General features: G+C 36.6%; 1 protein-coding gene across 6 annotated transcripts in view; it reads left to right on the top strand.

The window, feature by feature from the left end:
• The window catches only part of MYO16 (myosin XVI), a 368,841-nt gene that overhangs the window by 166,069 nt on the left and 185,975 nt on the right, over nucleotides 1–16,797 (top strand). For all 6 annotated transcript variants that reach the window (XM_010394347.4, XM_039550108.1, XM_039550096.1 and 3 more), the window contains exons 6-7: nucleotides 2,104–2,228; nucleotides 6,030–6,155. In XM_010394347.4, the coding sequence (XP_010392649.3) occupies nucleotides 2,104–2,228; nucleotides 6,030–6,155 (251 nt within the window). The remainder of the gene's footprint in view (nucleotides 1–2,103; nucleotides 2,229–6,029; nucleotides 6,156–16,797) is intronic.

The following is a 16,797-nucleotide window of genomic DNA, read 5'->3' as shown; positions in this document are numbered from 1 at the left end:
CTCTCTCCCTGAAACCCAAAACTTGTTTTAATTGTTTACCAGACATATCAAGAGGAAGAAAAAATTGACGTAAGTTCTGTCAGCAGTACTTAAGTATGGATGCCTTTATCAGGTATAAAATGCTTCATATATTTTTAAACTTTAATCTTTCCTTCCTTAGAACATTAGAAAAAACTTCATCTGGACCAATGAAGTTTCATTTTGTCTGCTGAGTCTTCAATGTTGTATGTTTAAAATGTTAAGTTAGCGCTGCAAATGATAATTAATTTTGGGTGTATATTGCCCTTAGGTATTTGGGAGAGTTCTGTCACTGGGACAAGAATGTTAAACCGTCAATTTACCGTTGCAAAAAGCAGGAAATAGGCAGAAACAGAAAGGAAAAAAAGTATTTGACAGATGTCATGCAGCACTGCATAAATATCATAAATATCATCAGATAGTTTCAAATCATTACTCTGAAATGTGATGAAGGCATAAAAGCTTTAGTTCTGACAAAATACATTGATTTTTAGGAGACACGGAGAACATTCTATGAAATTTGCCTTGTGTTCTGGTCTACCAACTGTCAGGCAGTAGCATGTTAAACACATTCTCCTTTGGGGACATTGTCTAATTTAATCTATCAGTATAAATCTCTAAGCAGATAGATAGATATATACACGTATGTGTTTGTCTAAATTACATTCACATGAAAGATCACAGGGTTAATCCAGATACAGAAAACGTAATTTTATCCATGTCATGTTTGCATTTGTGTTTTACATTTGGTGTTCTTTAGTATCATTTTGGTGACAGAAGAGAATAGGAAGACAGTGCTCCCACTGAGCATTTCACTTCAGAGCTGAAACTCTTACAAGTGTTGCAGGCAACAGAACATAAAGCAGTGTGTACAGTGGCATGTTAGAAAAAAACGTTTGAATGCTTTTGTGAACTATGTATCATACACCCATTTATGCAAGTTCCAGGGCAGATTAAAACTAAGAAATTCAAAATATGATTTTACCCTGAAACATGGTTTAATTTTTTTTTTGTAATGTAAAGAACTTCAAGAAGTGTTGAAGAAAAAAATGTTAAGTTAAATACATATTAATTAAATTAATTTATAGTTCATCATTTTCCAGCTTAGTGACAAATGTAGAAGAGAAACAAAAAATCATTTATTCATATGAGTTTTTGCGATGTCATGTCCAGGACAGAGAGCAAGGATATTTATAGTCAAATTACATTTTCTATATATGGGGTTTAAATCATCACATGGAGCTAGAAGCAGAGGAATGAAGCCCAAAATTTTGGTTATTTATTCCAATCAAACCACAGCCAGTTTCTAATTTAACCACTTCACACTTTTGTTGTATCCTGTTTCTTATTTTAAACCTCTTCAGACTGGAGACCATGCTTTCTTTTGGTTATAGACTGCCTTCCTTATCTTCTTTTTAGCACTGTTCTTTGACAACTGTTCTTTCAGTAGCATTGCTGACACAAGCAGTCCCATACCCTTCATTCCTTTCATCCCCTCCCATTTGTTCCTACCGCCACACCACATTTCCTCTTGGTTTATGGGGCCTTGGAATGGTCTAGGCTCAGCTGGAGAACTAATCCTGGTTAAAAATAACTTAGGGACATAAAAAAGTGTTGAGTTTTAATGTCATTTGCTTGACTTCACTCTCAAGCAGTTGAGCCATCAAATTTGAGGGACTGGTCTGGGTACTGTGATGTATATGCACGGCTGAAAGAATGCAACCAGGAAAAAAAATTAAGTAAGTCCCAAACACTTGACTGGCTTCCTTAGATTTTTTAATTCTTTTCCCAATCGCAGCTATTTCACAGTCTCAGTGGGTTTCATGATATTGCAAGTTCTTTACCTGAAACTGCTCTTTCAGTCAGTAGGAGATCAGGGCAGTTTATTGGATATTCCTCACTGACTTAAATCATCCATGTATTGACTGATGAAAATAGGAATAAACTTTTTGGTAAATGTAGGTAAGTAAAGGCTCTAAAAATATACACTAAAGTCTAATTAAATGTTGATTAAGCTTTTAAAAACCCAGAAAATCTTTATTGATGAATAAAATAGCAGAAGGTTTTATCCTTTTCTTTTTCCAGGTGTAGAGCTGAATTCCTTGCGCCAAATGAAGATACAGAGAGCTGTGACAATGCTTACAGATGTCCAACAGCTCATCTCAAGTGGAGGCAGCGTGAATCAAAAGAATGACGAAGGAGTTACCCTGGTGAGTAGGAACATGTAATCACCACCCTGGAAATATGCATGTATTGCAACAAGTTCAGCATGTTTGCAAGGCAATTCTCTTAAGAAGGAAAATAAACCACAATTTTGGTTGTATCTGGCCTTTTGAATATAGGTGTATGTCAATTCCATGCATAATACAGATTTTAAAATAGGGTAGTGCAACATCTCAGTGACAGTTTTTTTGCTCCTGGCCAGTAAATATGCAACATAAAAATTAATAACAAAAATATTAACATCATAGTTTCAAGCTGCCAGGAGATACTTGTGGTCTCTGACAATCTATGTGAGAGAGGGGCTGAAACTTCACTGAGTGATCCCTTTTGTTGTCTCCTATCTTCTGGCTGACTCCTACTAGAACATGTAGTGATCCCATCTTGATTCAGTGTATTGAAGCATTCACCATGTGTGGACAGGAACTCTTGCTCCCAAATTTGCATGTTATTTATAATCAAGGGATTTCAATATATTTTTTTATGCAAATAGATCTTCTATCCCTTTGTTTTGTCCAGACTTCTACTTCTTCAGCTGCCAAATAATTCCAAATTCATGTGTATTTCCATAGCTTGTCTGTGGAACGTTCCCTTTGTATATAAAAATCTTCAACACCATTACCAATCAATCAATCAATCACTCAATGGTAAATCAGCAGTGTTAATATATTGAATAACTTTTTTAAAGTACTTTGTTTTTTTCTCCAAATACTGTACTAATATAATTAGAGCACTAATAATTATTACTATCATTCTGCATTTGCATTGAATTACATTTCATGATACTGAATTAATATACTGAGTGATTAATGTTCCATACTTTAATACCTGTGCAGTGTTTAACCTATAATCAAAAAATCAGCCTCATATCTGGGATGGTTGAATCCAGCCACTGGTTCTCTCTAGAAACAGAGCACTGTGACTTTTGGGATGGCCACCCCAAGGCAGTCAACAGTTTAAAAACAGGAGGGAATCAGGGATGGGGTGGGAAGAAACAGCACAAGTTTTAGTTTATTTCATAAAGCCATTAATTTACCTTGCAGTTTTCTGATATTTTTACCTAAGCTGCTAAATCACATAGATATTGTACTTAACTTCTATTGCTATTTTAGTCAGAATTGTCTTAGTTAAACTGAGTTATGAACTTAGATAAATCTTACTTTATGAAACCTTTTCTGTAGTTAGCTGGAATAGTTGAAATACATTTCTGAAAGATGTTTAGCAGAACTGCAAATACTGGGAGCAAAACATTGTGTATACTTAGGTTTTTTTGCTGTTTGCTTAGTAGAATGTTGATGAAAGGGATACTTTTTGCCTGAACAGTTTTTATGCTGTAATCCGATTTTTTCAAGGAGTAGATGCAAAGTAGGTAATTCTGCTTTTCTTTGAGATTTCTATTACGTGAAACTTTTGTCTGACAAACTGGTGGAAGATACAGACTTGGTTAAACAATTCTCTCTTTATTCATGGGTGTCGAGTCAGAGAGTCTGACATAGTTATATACATATCAGAGGGTTCTGGGAACAGTGTTTTGTTCCTCTACATCTACCTGTACAAAAAAGACAAGCATCTCTGTTTTAAGTCTCAAATCAGTTTTGTTTTCTCTTGACAGAATACATATCTAAATCCATTTGTAAGTTAAGATTATTCAAGCAAGAAATTATTGTTGTAAATATATAAATACACACATTCTCATAGATTCATAACACCTACATTTGTGCACATGCAATACAGACAGACGCAGCATATTTGGTAAAATTATTTATTCTGTTGTATTCTCCTGTAATAGTTTTTGTTTGAAAAATTTCAGCTGTAAAGTATTTCCTATGAGCTTTTAAACTGCTTCACAATAGCACTTGTCAAGTTGATGCCTGAATAGAAAATGTAATTTCTTCTGTAAAACACACCCTCTCTCCACCATGAAGCTATGTCAAATTACAGGAAGAATTTGAGGGTTTTGTACATTGGAAATCATAGCATGCAGAAGCAAAGTTCTGCCCCCAGGGGAGTTCTGCACCCTTTCCAGGGGAAGATTTTGGATGAGTTGTACTGTATTCATTCCCTTTGCATCAGTCATGTTCATAGTGAAAACTTTATGCATACTCTGCATGTGCAGCTGAACCAAAAATAGCAGATAAGGCAAATAATATCCCAGACTCCCATATCAGTGTTCCTCTTCTTACAGTGACTTTGGAACTACACAGTTGTAGTAACAGGTTTCTTGCAAGACCTTTTTATTGTCATTATCCATCCATTTCAATCACAAGAAAAATAATATCTTCAGCTAACAATGCTTCGAGGAGGAAAAGTCATGCAGTTGGGCTGTGTGGTTTGGGGATACAGGTACCATCTATAATCTCACTTCTCAATTTCTGCAATATTCCTATGCCCTGTTCTTACTGACCAGTGTGAGTATTAAGTCCTTCTGACTGGGGATGAGCAGTTATATTGTGCCAAATTCCAAATTCAGACCTTGTCCCCCTTGTTCCCAGAAGTTAAGGGAATGTTTGAAATCAGAGCAGAGGACTACGAGAAAGTAAAGACCACTAAACTGTAACCTGGATCAATCTCATCACATGAAATACGCGCCCCAACAGTTATGCACCACATAAAAGAAACAATTTCCACCAAAACTTGCAAATTAAAATTTTTCCCTGATGTAGGATTCCTTATTCCATTTTCTTCTCTTACTTTATCATTATTATTGCCCTATTATGTCCTCCCCTTTTTCTCTGTTCACAAGACCTGTTTGGTATTATATTGCTTTTATATTTATTTTGCATTCCTGCTATTTGTATTAATTTAAAAAATCCCACCACATCTGTTGGGTTTTTAAATATAAAAAATCTCATTCTATAAATAACATATAGTGGAATTGATTGCAGATAAAAATGCCAAATACATATAGAGCCTTAAATAATAATACATTGCAAAAGATAATGTCCAACTCCTCAAATCAGCCATTAATAAAGATATTTTTGAGTTTCCTTTTTCCCTTTCTTGCCATAACATTTTTCATACTTTATTACTCTTACTGTATTTGCTACTCAGAATGATAAGCCATGAGCAAGCACAGCTACCTTTGAAGTTGTCCCTACTTTAGCAGCAAGTTGTGCTACTTGTCCTTCTGACCTGAGTTTCTCTCAGTCTGTTACTGCATTTTCCACCCTCCTCCTGTTCCATTTTGTCTCTTAAATGAAGTTTAAAGATACAGAAAATCAACTAAAATTATTTAAAACCATTACCAATTAAAATAATTAAGTATCTAGGGAAGAAATACAAGTATAGGAAATAAAATCTCTGTGGTTCAAAATGGAGAAAGTATTTTTTGTCACTAATTTCATGCTGCAGTCGCAATGTGCATGGTTTGATTATGTGTTAATGAATTTGTTTTGGAGTAGTGTCAGCTTAAATCTGGGATACTTGAACTGTCTCAAAAGAAAGTTAGTTTTAGGCTCAAAGAGAGCTCAAGCTCTATTGGAATGTATTATTCTACCTGGGCTCATGAAGTCTGAATGTGTTTGAAAGGACGTTTGGTTGAAGTTATATGAAAAGTGATAGTCAGACTAGATTGTTTAGTAGTTCACAATAAGCTAAGATTATTTTTTTCTGGTGTATCTTGTTTATAAATTCTAAAAAAGATTCCGTGGTGGTTTTCTAGTCTGTAGTTGTCACATGTACATTTTGTATTTGCTGTAACTGTGATTTAGTAAAAGGTATGCAATAGCACACCATGGATGAGTTCTTTAAACTATTAACGTACGCAAAATTTACTTTTTTATCTATTGCAGCTGCATGTGGCCTGTGCTAATGGATACAAGAACGTTGCATCTCTGATAGTTGATCATGGGGCTGATCTCAATGTAGTGGATAATCAGTACTGGACACCCCTACATTTAGCTGCAAAGTATGGACAGGTAAAGCATGATTTTTTCACTTGCTTCTCTTTTCTTTATGGTAGTCTTCTGTAGTAATAGCAAATGCTTTCGAGTCAGGGAGACTATTCTTATTTTAATGTATAAAATTTCCCCATTTGTGTACTACAGATGGCATCTCAAATGACAGAGATAATTTGAGAATGAACCTTGTAAAGGTTCAAACAAGTACAACTCAATCTACCACCAGCAACAGTTTGTCTACAGCAAAAATTAAATTTGCACTGACATTTGAAAGGAAGACAAAATAAACACTTTGTTATTTTTTTACAGACTGATGTCAAAGTTTATTTAGCTAACTTTTTTGCTGCATGTATTTCTGTGAATAAATGTCCAGGATTCCCTTAATAGTTGCGTTCAAAGTTTTCCAGTGACTGAGTTGTGGAAGTGAGTCCTAGGTTTGGAATTTGGAGGCCATGCCTAAACATGACTTGTGCCTCTTAATAGCCTACCTTTTCACTTTTTCTTCATCCTCATTCTCCCTAGATATCCTCAGTGAGTCTTTGTTACAGTTTGACCACTTTGGGAGAGTTCTCCACAGCTCTCCACCCACCTCCTGATCACCTCTTACCCATAGGTATCTTCCAAAAACCTCTTTGAGGTATCTTAGCTCAGACTTCAGAAAATAAATAATACACTTCATAACAAGAAAATAGTAAAAATGTAGTAAAAGTAATAGTAAAAATAAATGTGTTTGAGACTAATTAGTTCTGCTTGGATACAGATTTCTCCTTGAGATACCCTGTGCCTGCTCTTTTACAGAGTGTGAAAGCTCAGGATGTTTTCATAATTGATTAAGTCATTCGGTTACACATACATACATATATATATATATATATATATAAAATATAAAAATACCGTCCCTGCCCGGCTCCGTGGGGTCCCGCGTGCCCCCACAGCCTCACGGGTGGGTTCACTGTTACAGTCGGCAGCAAAGAGCCGAGAAGGGCATTTGCGTGCGTTCTGCCAGGAGCATTTATTGCTGCTACACCGTCGAAGGCTACAAATGCAAATATGAACATGATCCCAAAACTCACAGTTTTATCTGGGGAAAAGGTGGGACTAGGGAACGGGGACCAATGGGGAAGCTCTGGGGGAGCGATAAGGTGTAGAGGCTGACAGCCATCTGAGGGAGCCAAACTGGGATAAATTAACAGAACAGAACAAGCATCCTGGGAGAAGCCTTTCTGGTCACCCTAACACGGTGTGGTTCTTGTGGTACTAGGGACTTGTCTTACTGAGAACTCTCTGTCCCTTGTAATGTATGTTCACCAGCCACTACATATATATATATATGTATAAATATACATATATATGGCCTGAAGTGTGTCTGCAATATTTTCAGGTTGTGTAAATTTACATAGAAAAACTTTCCACAAAGATGTACAGAGCCAAAGTTATGTTAGCAAATGAGGTATCGGGGGTATTTTGAATTTACTGTAGATTTAATTTTCTCATCCCATCTTACCCTGCATTGTTCTGTAATTCTGCTGCTCTCACTGATCCCTCTGCACTCACTCTGCCTGTGTTCAGACTTCAGTAGGGCAAGAAAGCTCTTACTCAGAAGTAAGGGATAGTGGTGATGCAGTCTTGAGCTGAGGTTTCTTATTCTGACATTTTAGGATGGCTTACAAGTGAAGGCTTTGTACTGCAACAATGTGGTTATACTACAGGTGTACATTTCTTCTATTGTGAAGCTAAACATGAGTTTAATTGAAGAGGACTTGAAAGAACTCACTTGAAAGGGCTGGGAAATCAAACTTGCCTTTCCTTGTGTATGTGTAGCATGTGTGTTTGCAACACTAACTCTGGATGACTTGAAATACTCTTGTGAAGTTAGGTATTTTTCTTTTTGGAACAGCACTGTACATATAAAGTTTGTAGCTGAAAGTGGCTAATGGAAAAAATGTCTTTCCTTTTGAAGAATTTCAAGAGCTCAAATGGCTATTTTGTGACATGATCCTTTTTGTTGGCACTTTTGTTGAACTGCATCCCTTTATGTCCCAGATGACAATAGTGTTAATTCTTACTATTTCAGCAGTTTTCAATGAGGAGTCAGGGACAAGCTGCACTAGTCTCTATACAAGCAGTATGGGTACACACAGAGAAAGCCAATGAAGGAACATTGTACTTTTCTTCACTAAAATTAGCCAAATACAGACCAAATATCTTCCCTTTGTAGTGTCAGTGAATAATAAAATTTAGAGATATCTTATTATCATTATATGTAATTTTCCAGTGTCATTTCGGAGATAAATACAGCTTTCACTTGATTCTGTTTGTAAGAAACAAGTAAATAATTTAAATTCCTTTATAAAGGGATTTATTAGATATCAGGGAAATATTTCTTTCAGTTACTATGCCGTTAGGGTGTTTTTAAAATTTCCTTTCTTATGATGATAATTTTAAAATGTCTTTTAGCCTTAGGATGAATTCACATGCATAACATATTTACAATCCCATTTTGAGTAACTAATTGTAGACTAAAACAAGTATTGTTACTATTTCAGGTAAAAGTAGTATGGCAGAAAGAGAGTAACCTTAGACAAGACATGATTTGGATAGTCTCTTTTAAATTAAAGTATATTTATGAGGGAATAGTTATCTTTTAGCCAAAAATCTTAATGTTCCCTGAGAAAGTCACTAATATAAATTCTGGACTTGATCCCTTACAGTTTCACGCTCTTCTAACACGTATTTGTGGCATTTTTTTTTAAAAGTCACACTTGAAAAACTTGCTACAGTGATAAATCTCTGTCTTGTACTGGAAAACTGTCAGAAAGTCTATTTGGTTTTAGTTTGCTCTCCTTTTAGGTTCTAGGGAGGATTTCTGTCCTTCCAGGAATGTATTTGAACAGCAAAGTAGCCTTTTGTTGTCTTAAGCAATTGTCTAATTGTCTAATAAGCAATGATCCTGTAATTACTGGTCACAGAAATTTCAGAAAACCTGTTTTAAACCATTGTTATTGAACAGTTTGCCAGCAATGGGGCTGCACTACCTGCAACCAAACCACATCCAGTACAGTATTCCAGGAGCCATGAGGACTGACAGTTTTTCCTGTTTATAAAATAGCTACAGATGTATTTTTCATGTGGAGAAGCTTCTCGCCTTAATAAAATGCTATTGAATTAGTTATACAAATTGCAGATTTAGTTTTTGAACTATTTTATATTATAGATCTTACATACATATATTTTGCGTATTATTTTACAAAAAAAGTGTTGTGATATGAAGAAATTGTTACACTATTTCAGAGTGACATCCAGACTTAGTTGAAGGACCTGAGCTCTATACATATATAGTTCTATGTGTGCAAATACACAAAATGGGGAAAAACCCACCACATCTGGTTGTTTGTAGGAGCATAGAGATAATAGAGTTGGTACTAATTTACTTTAGTAAGGAGGGAAAAAAAAAAGGAGGAACTGCGAAAGTTTTAAATTTATAGTGAGAAAATTTAATTTGCATCTGCACAGGAGGAAACTTCTCAAGAATAAAGGCACTGTAAGCTTCTTGTTACAAATCTCAAGTTGTAAATGAAGTGGATTATAAAAATCTTATTGCTCCATCTTCCACAGTAATTTGTATGTGAAATTACTGGAGAAAGATCAATCTGAGTGAGTTAGTCATGTGAAAGACATTGCATCCACACCTTATAATGAACCTGATTCCTTGGTAATGGCAAACTCATTTTTATTTAGGATGGGGTTCTTAACTAAATTTAGCCAACTAAGTTTAAGGACAACATCAAAGCTTTTCCTTGTCTAATGTGGAAAATCACCTCTAGAAGACAATTCAAAAAATCCTAGGAGTGCATTTAAGGTAAGGGCGATGATTCATTACTTATAGGTCTGACCCTCCTTGGTTATAGAGATCATGGGCAGCTAGCATATGTCAGAGGTGTAATCTGAACATTTTTAAATTCTTCATGAGGAATCCAGATCAAAATGTGGGGCCAAAGGGTGGGTGAACTGCCCACTGGTCTTCTGGGTCTTCCAAGTCATCATGAAGTGGGCACAGAGTTGATGCCTTACATTTAGAAAGCATAAAGCTGCACAGAGTGAATCCTAGAGAAGGACTAGAGTTAGATACTTATACAATACTAATCTTATCACAAGCAGAACATAGCAGAATTACTATGCATTATTTCCAGAGAGGGAATAAGTAAGAGTTTTAAGTGTCAGTATGTATTATCTGATGTTGAAAAAAAAAAATAATATGTATCTGTCTTTACATACATTTATAAAGAAAACCAGTTTAATGGATAAATTTACCATGTAAAAACATTATTAGTCTGAAAATTGAAACAGAGCATGGGTGAATGATAAATGAATTGTCCTGTTAGTGACAGAGCATGTAGATCCAGAATGGAATATTTTTCTTGCGTAGGAGTACTGGATATTGCTGGTGAGTTTGAGGGTTGTGTACAGGATATGGCTACTGAGTACAGAACAGGGAAGCTGAGGCTACTGCCTGAAGGTCAGTCTCTGTTTGTAAGACAAGAATTTTCTTTACAGGAACAGATTAGGTTATCAATGAGTGCAACAGACTGTTGATTGAAATACTGCCAGCCTGCAGACATTAAAAATAGGCCTGTTTTTAAACAATGTTATTCTGAATTTCTAGGACTGTTGTCATTTCCCCTCCATAAGTATTAAGGCTAAATTTAGGGTTTTAATGCATATTGAGATATTAACATTATACCAAAAATATTTATATTTTCAAGGTATTAAGATCAGAGTTGCTTACCTTAATAATTTTACCTTAATAAAATGATGGAAAATAATAAGCTCTACAACACACATCCAAATCTGCATCTGTGACTCAAAAAAATCCACTTCAAAATAAGATTATTAGGGTAACAAAGCTAGCCTCAAGAAATTAGAATATGCCTCAGTCCTCAGTTTAGAGGCATAGAAAGGCACAAGAATTAATTTCTGGGCATAGGGCAGCAATATGGGATACATATCATAAGGTCACCCCAAGACAGTCAGGGTTGCCTGTGTAAATTTAACAGGGCCTTTTGGACATCCACATTTTTAACCCTGTTTTTGATGGCATCTGGAACTCCTTTGTCTCACTCTCATGCAGCAGGGCAGTGTTGGTGTATTTGTGGTTGTTGTCTGTGCACACCAGTGCAAGACACACATCATTGCTTGGGTACCACCCTGCCCGTGCTGGCACTCGTGCCAACTGCAGAAGGGCGACTTCTATTTCTCAGGCCGGCCCCTCAATTTGAATTTGGCACAGCAATCACTTTGTGGACAGCAAGTAATCTGGCATTGGTAGTGCTGTCCCTGCTGGACACCTTCCAGCTGCTGTGATCAGGAGAGCACACACTTGCCTTCCCCATGGTGGGAATATGCTGCAGCTCTGACATTTGCCTTGGGTACTTTGGAACAGTTCCCAGGCACAAGCTGTTTCTTTGTTGTTTATCACAGAAATGTCACCTTTCAAACAGCTATCGGAGACGTGCAGGTCAGAGCTGACTCTGCAGTAGCTTAAATACTACCTCTCCCAAAATTTCATCCTTGGGGAATGATGCCTATGTCTAAACTGTTAAATCACTAAGTGAAAGAGGGCTAGGGATTAAGCCAGGCAACAATCTGGCTCACATTCATATTGTTTAGAGCTAGTTTCCTCTATAGGAGATTAGTCATGTTTGTAGAGAGCTGGTTGGAGTGGTCCAAAAGACAGCCAAGGAGAGAGCTAACAGTTAAGCAGGGTGGATTATAAGGGATACTTAAGCTTCCTTCATTGCACTCTCTTACTTAGTGAGACAGATTTAGCCTCTGGCTTAGGTTTAAAGGGTTCCATGATGTCAAAAAAAACAGATAAGACATTTGCTCAACTGCTGACCGGACCTCTGCAAGAGTAACTCCTGTACTAGCAAGGATTTCTTCCCATCAGTAAATTGGAAATATCCCAAATAAAAAAAAAAAATTATCCCAAATAAATAAAAAATGTTTATAGATATCAGATGCCTACCTCATGTTTCTTAGCATATTATATACATCCTGTGTCATTTCCAAATCTGTGAAATTGTCATTCTGTAAGTATATTCTCCCTCACACACATTTGGTTGGTCTGAATCGTACCCCTCTGATTAGTTAGTTCATCAAAACACAACACTTCTTTCAGATTGTAAAAGGGACTCTGCTCCTTGCTGAAGTCACAGAGAATACACCTTCTTACAATGTGAACTAATTTGCTCATCATTACCAGAAGAGATTAGTCATTTGACTCAACTGTAGTCGAGTGACCTGTAGTTTCTTTTTTTCTTTCCTTGTGTGCATTTTTTCCTTTAAGAGCTTGAAACAGAAAAAAAATCCACCTCTGTTGTTGGAATATGTTTCAATGTAGAGGGATATATGAATTCACTGCTGGGAATGATACTTAATCTCATCAAGTTTGGGCATTGACATAGTAGTTCCTTTGAATGCAATTTCTGAACTTCTGCAACCGCACTCCACAAATGTTTTCAATGAGAAGAGCCTAAAGAAGGGGGTGCTTGTTTAGTGTTTCAGAAAGAATAGATTATAGTCACTCAGGGAATAAATATTTTCCCTGTTAAGTAGTTGGAATCTTTAATTTATGGTCAAAAAATCCTCTAGAGAATGCTTTATCCAGACATATCTGACCCTTTTTTCTTTAGTCTTTTTGTTCATGTTTGGCATATGTGATTGTACTCAGGTAGAAGAGCCATATTTCCCTTCAGATCAAATTACACTCAGTTTCCTCAGAGAGACCACTTTGGGATTTCTGCTCGTGATATCTTTCTTTCACTCTCAATATATTCACAAAATTTCTATAAATTATTCAAATGCTAATTGTGGGGAGAGAACATAAGGCAAGAAAACCTAGATTCATGCAATACCAAATGATAAGAAATTAGTTTGAACTTCATATACAGAGTAGACACAATCTCAGCATAAAAAATTACTATAAAATTCTCAGTGTTTACCTGTATGTTTTTAAATCTGAGGTATGCACAGTCTACACTATATATTTGGTTATTTCAGGATCTCTCTGATCAATATAAATTTTATTTTCCTTAAAATTCCATTTATAGTGACTTCCATATATGAGAGGCAAGTATGAAAAAGAAGTCTAACAAGGCTTTTCAGGCACAAACTTTGAGAAGTGGCAGATTTATAAACTTCTCTGTAATATAAATACATAACTTGTGGGACCATAACTTATAAGCATCTTTAAATCACTAGATCACATTATATTTTCCCTGATTTATTTTATTTTTTTCTCTCTCATTTCCTGGTGGATTGAGAAATAGAAATGTAGGTTATCAGTCTTGAAGTAAAGACTGATGAAGTTTTTAAATCAGCTGCAGAAAAACATTTAAGTGACCTTTGTCACTTGCTTTAATAACTGAAAACAGCATTAGGCTTCCCTTTTTTTGCTTGAACTGTTCCAGAGGTTTAAAAGGCATACTCTTAGACCATATAGGTTAAACTTGCTGACTGCAGAAAGGTGGTGGTGACACTTGGGAAACTTGGGTTCCATTCCAGGCTCTGTGCACGAACAGACGAAGTATTTACGGTTCATTCCCCCCACACATAGCCTGTTTTGTCCCATTGCCTCCAGTCTGTTCCATTCTTATCCTTATTCTATTGCCTTATTGTCCAATTCATTTGCCTGGCTCCATGTTCTTTCCTTACATGTTTTAGCCGAATCCTGATTCCTTGCACAGTCAGCTTTCTGCCCCTCCTCCTCTCCCTGGTTCTCATCCAAGCTTTCATTTTTTTCTGCTTTGACTTCATGCCAACCTTCCTGCCCTTCTGTCCCACTTGCTTACAGTCCCAATCTCCCTTGTTCAATCTCAGTGTTTTCATCCTCACATGTCACTTTCTTCTTTCATTTTTCTGATTAGTCTGTTTCTACCTACATCCTGGCTCCTTGCCACATTTCTCTTCTTCCCTTTCACTTCTTTTATTTCATGCTGTTAGTTCCAAATTCCAGCTTTTTATCTATGCCCTCTTCTATTACACACACTCCCCCCACCACCCCCATGCTTTCTACCCTGCTGCTAGTCTTATTCCCACAACCTACTTTTTCTAATCTGTTCCACTTTGCTTACCACAGGTGGTTATGGTCCCCTTTTTTCTGCACTCAAATAGAAAAAAAAATCTTCCTAATCTATATATTATTAAGAAGAGAGATCTGTAATGAGTTTCAGACATCATTTCCTGTGTTTAGAGCAGTACTGTGAATCAGATTTGCAATTGCAGAGGAAATGCTATTTAGCCTCTGAACACTGCTGCTCTTTTTTAGGACTTTACCTATGAAATTTTGTCTTAAAGGGACATACAGTTATCTAAGGCATACTATTATGTAATGGAGAACAAATACATGATCTTAAAAGCTGAGTTCATGGAAACTCTAATGTCTTAATAGTTACCTTACTCTCTGATGCTGGGAGTCTGTCTTGGAATTTGTTTTACTCCCCAGTAGTAAGGTTCCTAACCTACATTTTTCTTTTTTATGTCCTTGATGCTTGGTAAAGTGCCTATTATCACCCCATTTAATTAGTTAAATAGGCTCCAGTGTTATTCTGAGGAGTTGTATTGCTCCATGACTTATCTGATCTTATTTATTCGATCTATGGAATATATGGTTAGCATTAAACTACAGCACTTCTATCACAGAAACTTGGTCATTATAATAATAACAGTACTAATAAGAATGGAAACTACTTCCCTGATTTTTATTATTTTTATTGCAAATCTTTTGAACATCCAACTGTATATTTAAATAGAGCAGCTGTTACTGGTTCTGCTAACATGTGGAGCTACAATGGACTGTACTAGCAAAAGGGGGCTCCTTGATTTATGCATTGTAATAAAAAAACCCTGTCTTATAAGCATTGGGTAGCTGATTTTTTCAAAGGTTTGAAATTTGGCTAAGTTTTGATGATTTTCCAAGCAGACAACAAAAAGAATATTCTCAACCTATGGAATTAATCTTCTACCTAATAAAATCTTCAAATCATACAAACACTGGAGCTCACAAGGACAAGTAAAATATTTTTCCACACCTGGCTACCAGAAGTAATTAATTTTTGGTTGCTTTATTTTTCTGTCTAATTAAAAAAAAAACCAACCCTAACTGAAAAATCATAAGCATTCACAGGCAGCAGTCCTAGAAAACTGCCTAACAAAAATCACACAATCAGGTAAATATGCACTTCTCAACCCATTAAGATAAATTTTAGCCATAGGAGCAATAGAAGACCGGTGCTTATGAGTACAGATATAGGTCATTTTACTCAGTGGTGAAGACTGCAGATTATAATGACGTAACCAGTGATATTTCTTGTATTCTGTCTAGAGGTTTTGTTGTGTTTAGTGAACATACACCTTAGATATTAAAATAATACTTGGTGATTTTACTGGATCTCACACAATAGTGTGAGATAGATGGTTAAAAATAATACTGATTTTGATCTAAGACTGTTGTTCCAGTAGTTTCTTATTGTATATCTTTGTCTCACTGTGGATGAGCACATGCTGGGGACCACATCCAGCAAAAATGAAGTGGTAACCTGAGAAGTGACAGCAGGTAGAACAAAATTGCAGGAAGAAGGTGGGGAGGGCTTAGGCAGAGAAAACTGAGGAATGGATTTGACGAAGTGCCTGGGAAATAAAAAATGGATAAGGAGGTTAGGAACCAAAAGGTTGATGGTGAACCAGGTTGCTTAAGAATGGTAGAATATGTCCAATGTTGAAACAGACAGAAAGGAGTGGAGAAGTAGAGAGAAATATTGGTGTTGACAGGGAAGAAAAGTGAAAGATGGAAGGAATTTACTGTTGGGGTTCATGCAAATCAGATAATGCATATTCATCGCTGTGCAAAACAGCACATGAGGACATTTGCATAAAACCTCCAGCTTTCTGAATTTACAACTTAAGCAGGTATGTCTCTGATGGTAAAGAAAGGAGAATAAATGATCTGAGTTAGTGTCTCTGGGACTGGGACTTGGATAATAAGAGCTGAAAGCTCAGGTAGAGCCAGCAGTTTATTCTTTGCAGGTGCTGGCACACACCTGATGTCTTGTACATGGCTTCAGAGGAAAATACCTGACCAGACAAGAGAGGAAGACATTTTTCAGGAATACTGGTTCTGCTCTCCAGCTAATTCATTATCAGTAAAAAATAGCATGGTTTGAGAGCAGTTTGGAGATGCCTTTGCAGCCTCAAGTGCATAGGGAGATTCTTGAGAAATCTCTGCCGTTCCTTCATGCCCCATATTTCCTACTCTGTCACTGCAGTTACTTATCTGTGGGAAGAGGCCTTGCAGTCTGGCTAACACTGTCTCTTGTCCCATTGCTTGGCAGCACAGAGAAGAACCTGGCTCCATCCTCTGACACGTTTCCTTCAGACACGGATAGACATTGATGTGGTCCCCTCTTAGTTGTCTGTTCTTCACACTGAACTGGACCAACTCCCTCAATCTATCCATGGAAGGGAGATGCTCCAGTCTCCCAATCATCCCCATTTCCCTCCACTAGACCCACTCTAGGAGCCCCATGTCTCTTTTGTACTGAGGATCTCAAAACTGGATGAAGGGGCAGATGCCTCCTCAGCAAGTTCACTGAGGACACAAAGC

Source organism: Corvus cornix, chromosome 1 (assembly GCF_000738735.6).
Source record: "Corvus cornix cornix isolate S_Up_H32 chromosome 1, ASM73873v5, whole genome shotgun sequence".
Taxonomy (NCBI): Eukaryota; Metazoa; Chordata; class Aves; order Passeriformes; family Corvidae; genus Corvus; species Corvus cornix.
This window is presented reverse-complemented; position numbering and strand designations above follow the sequence as displayed.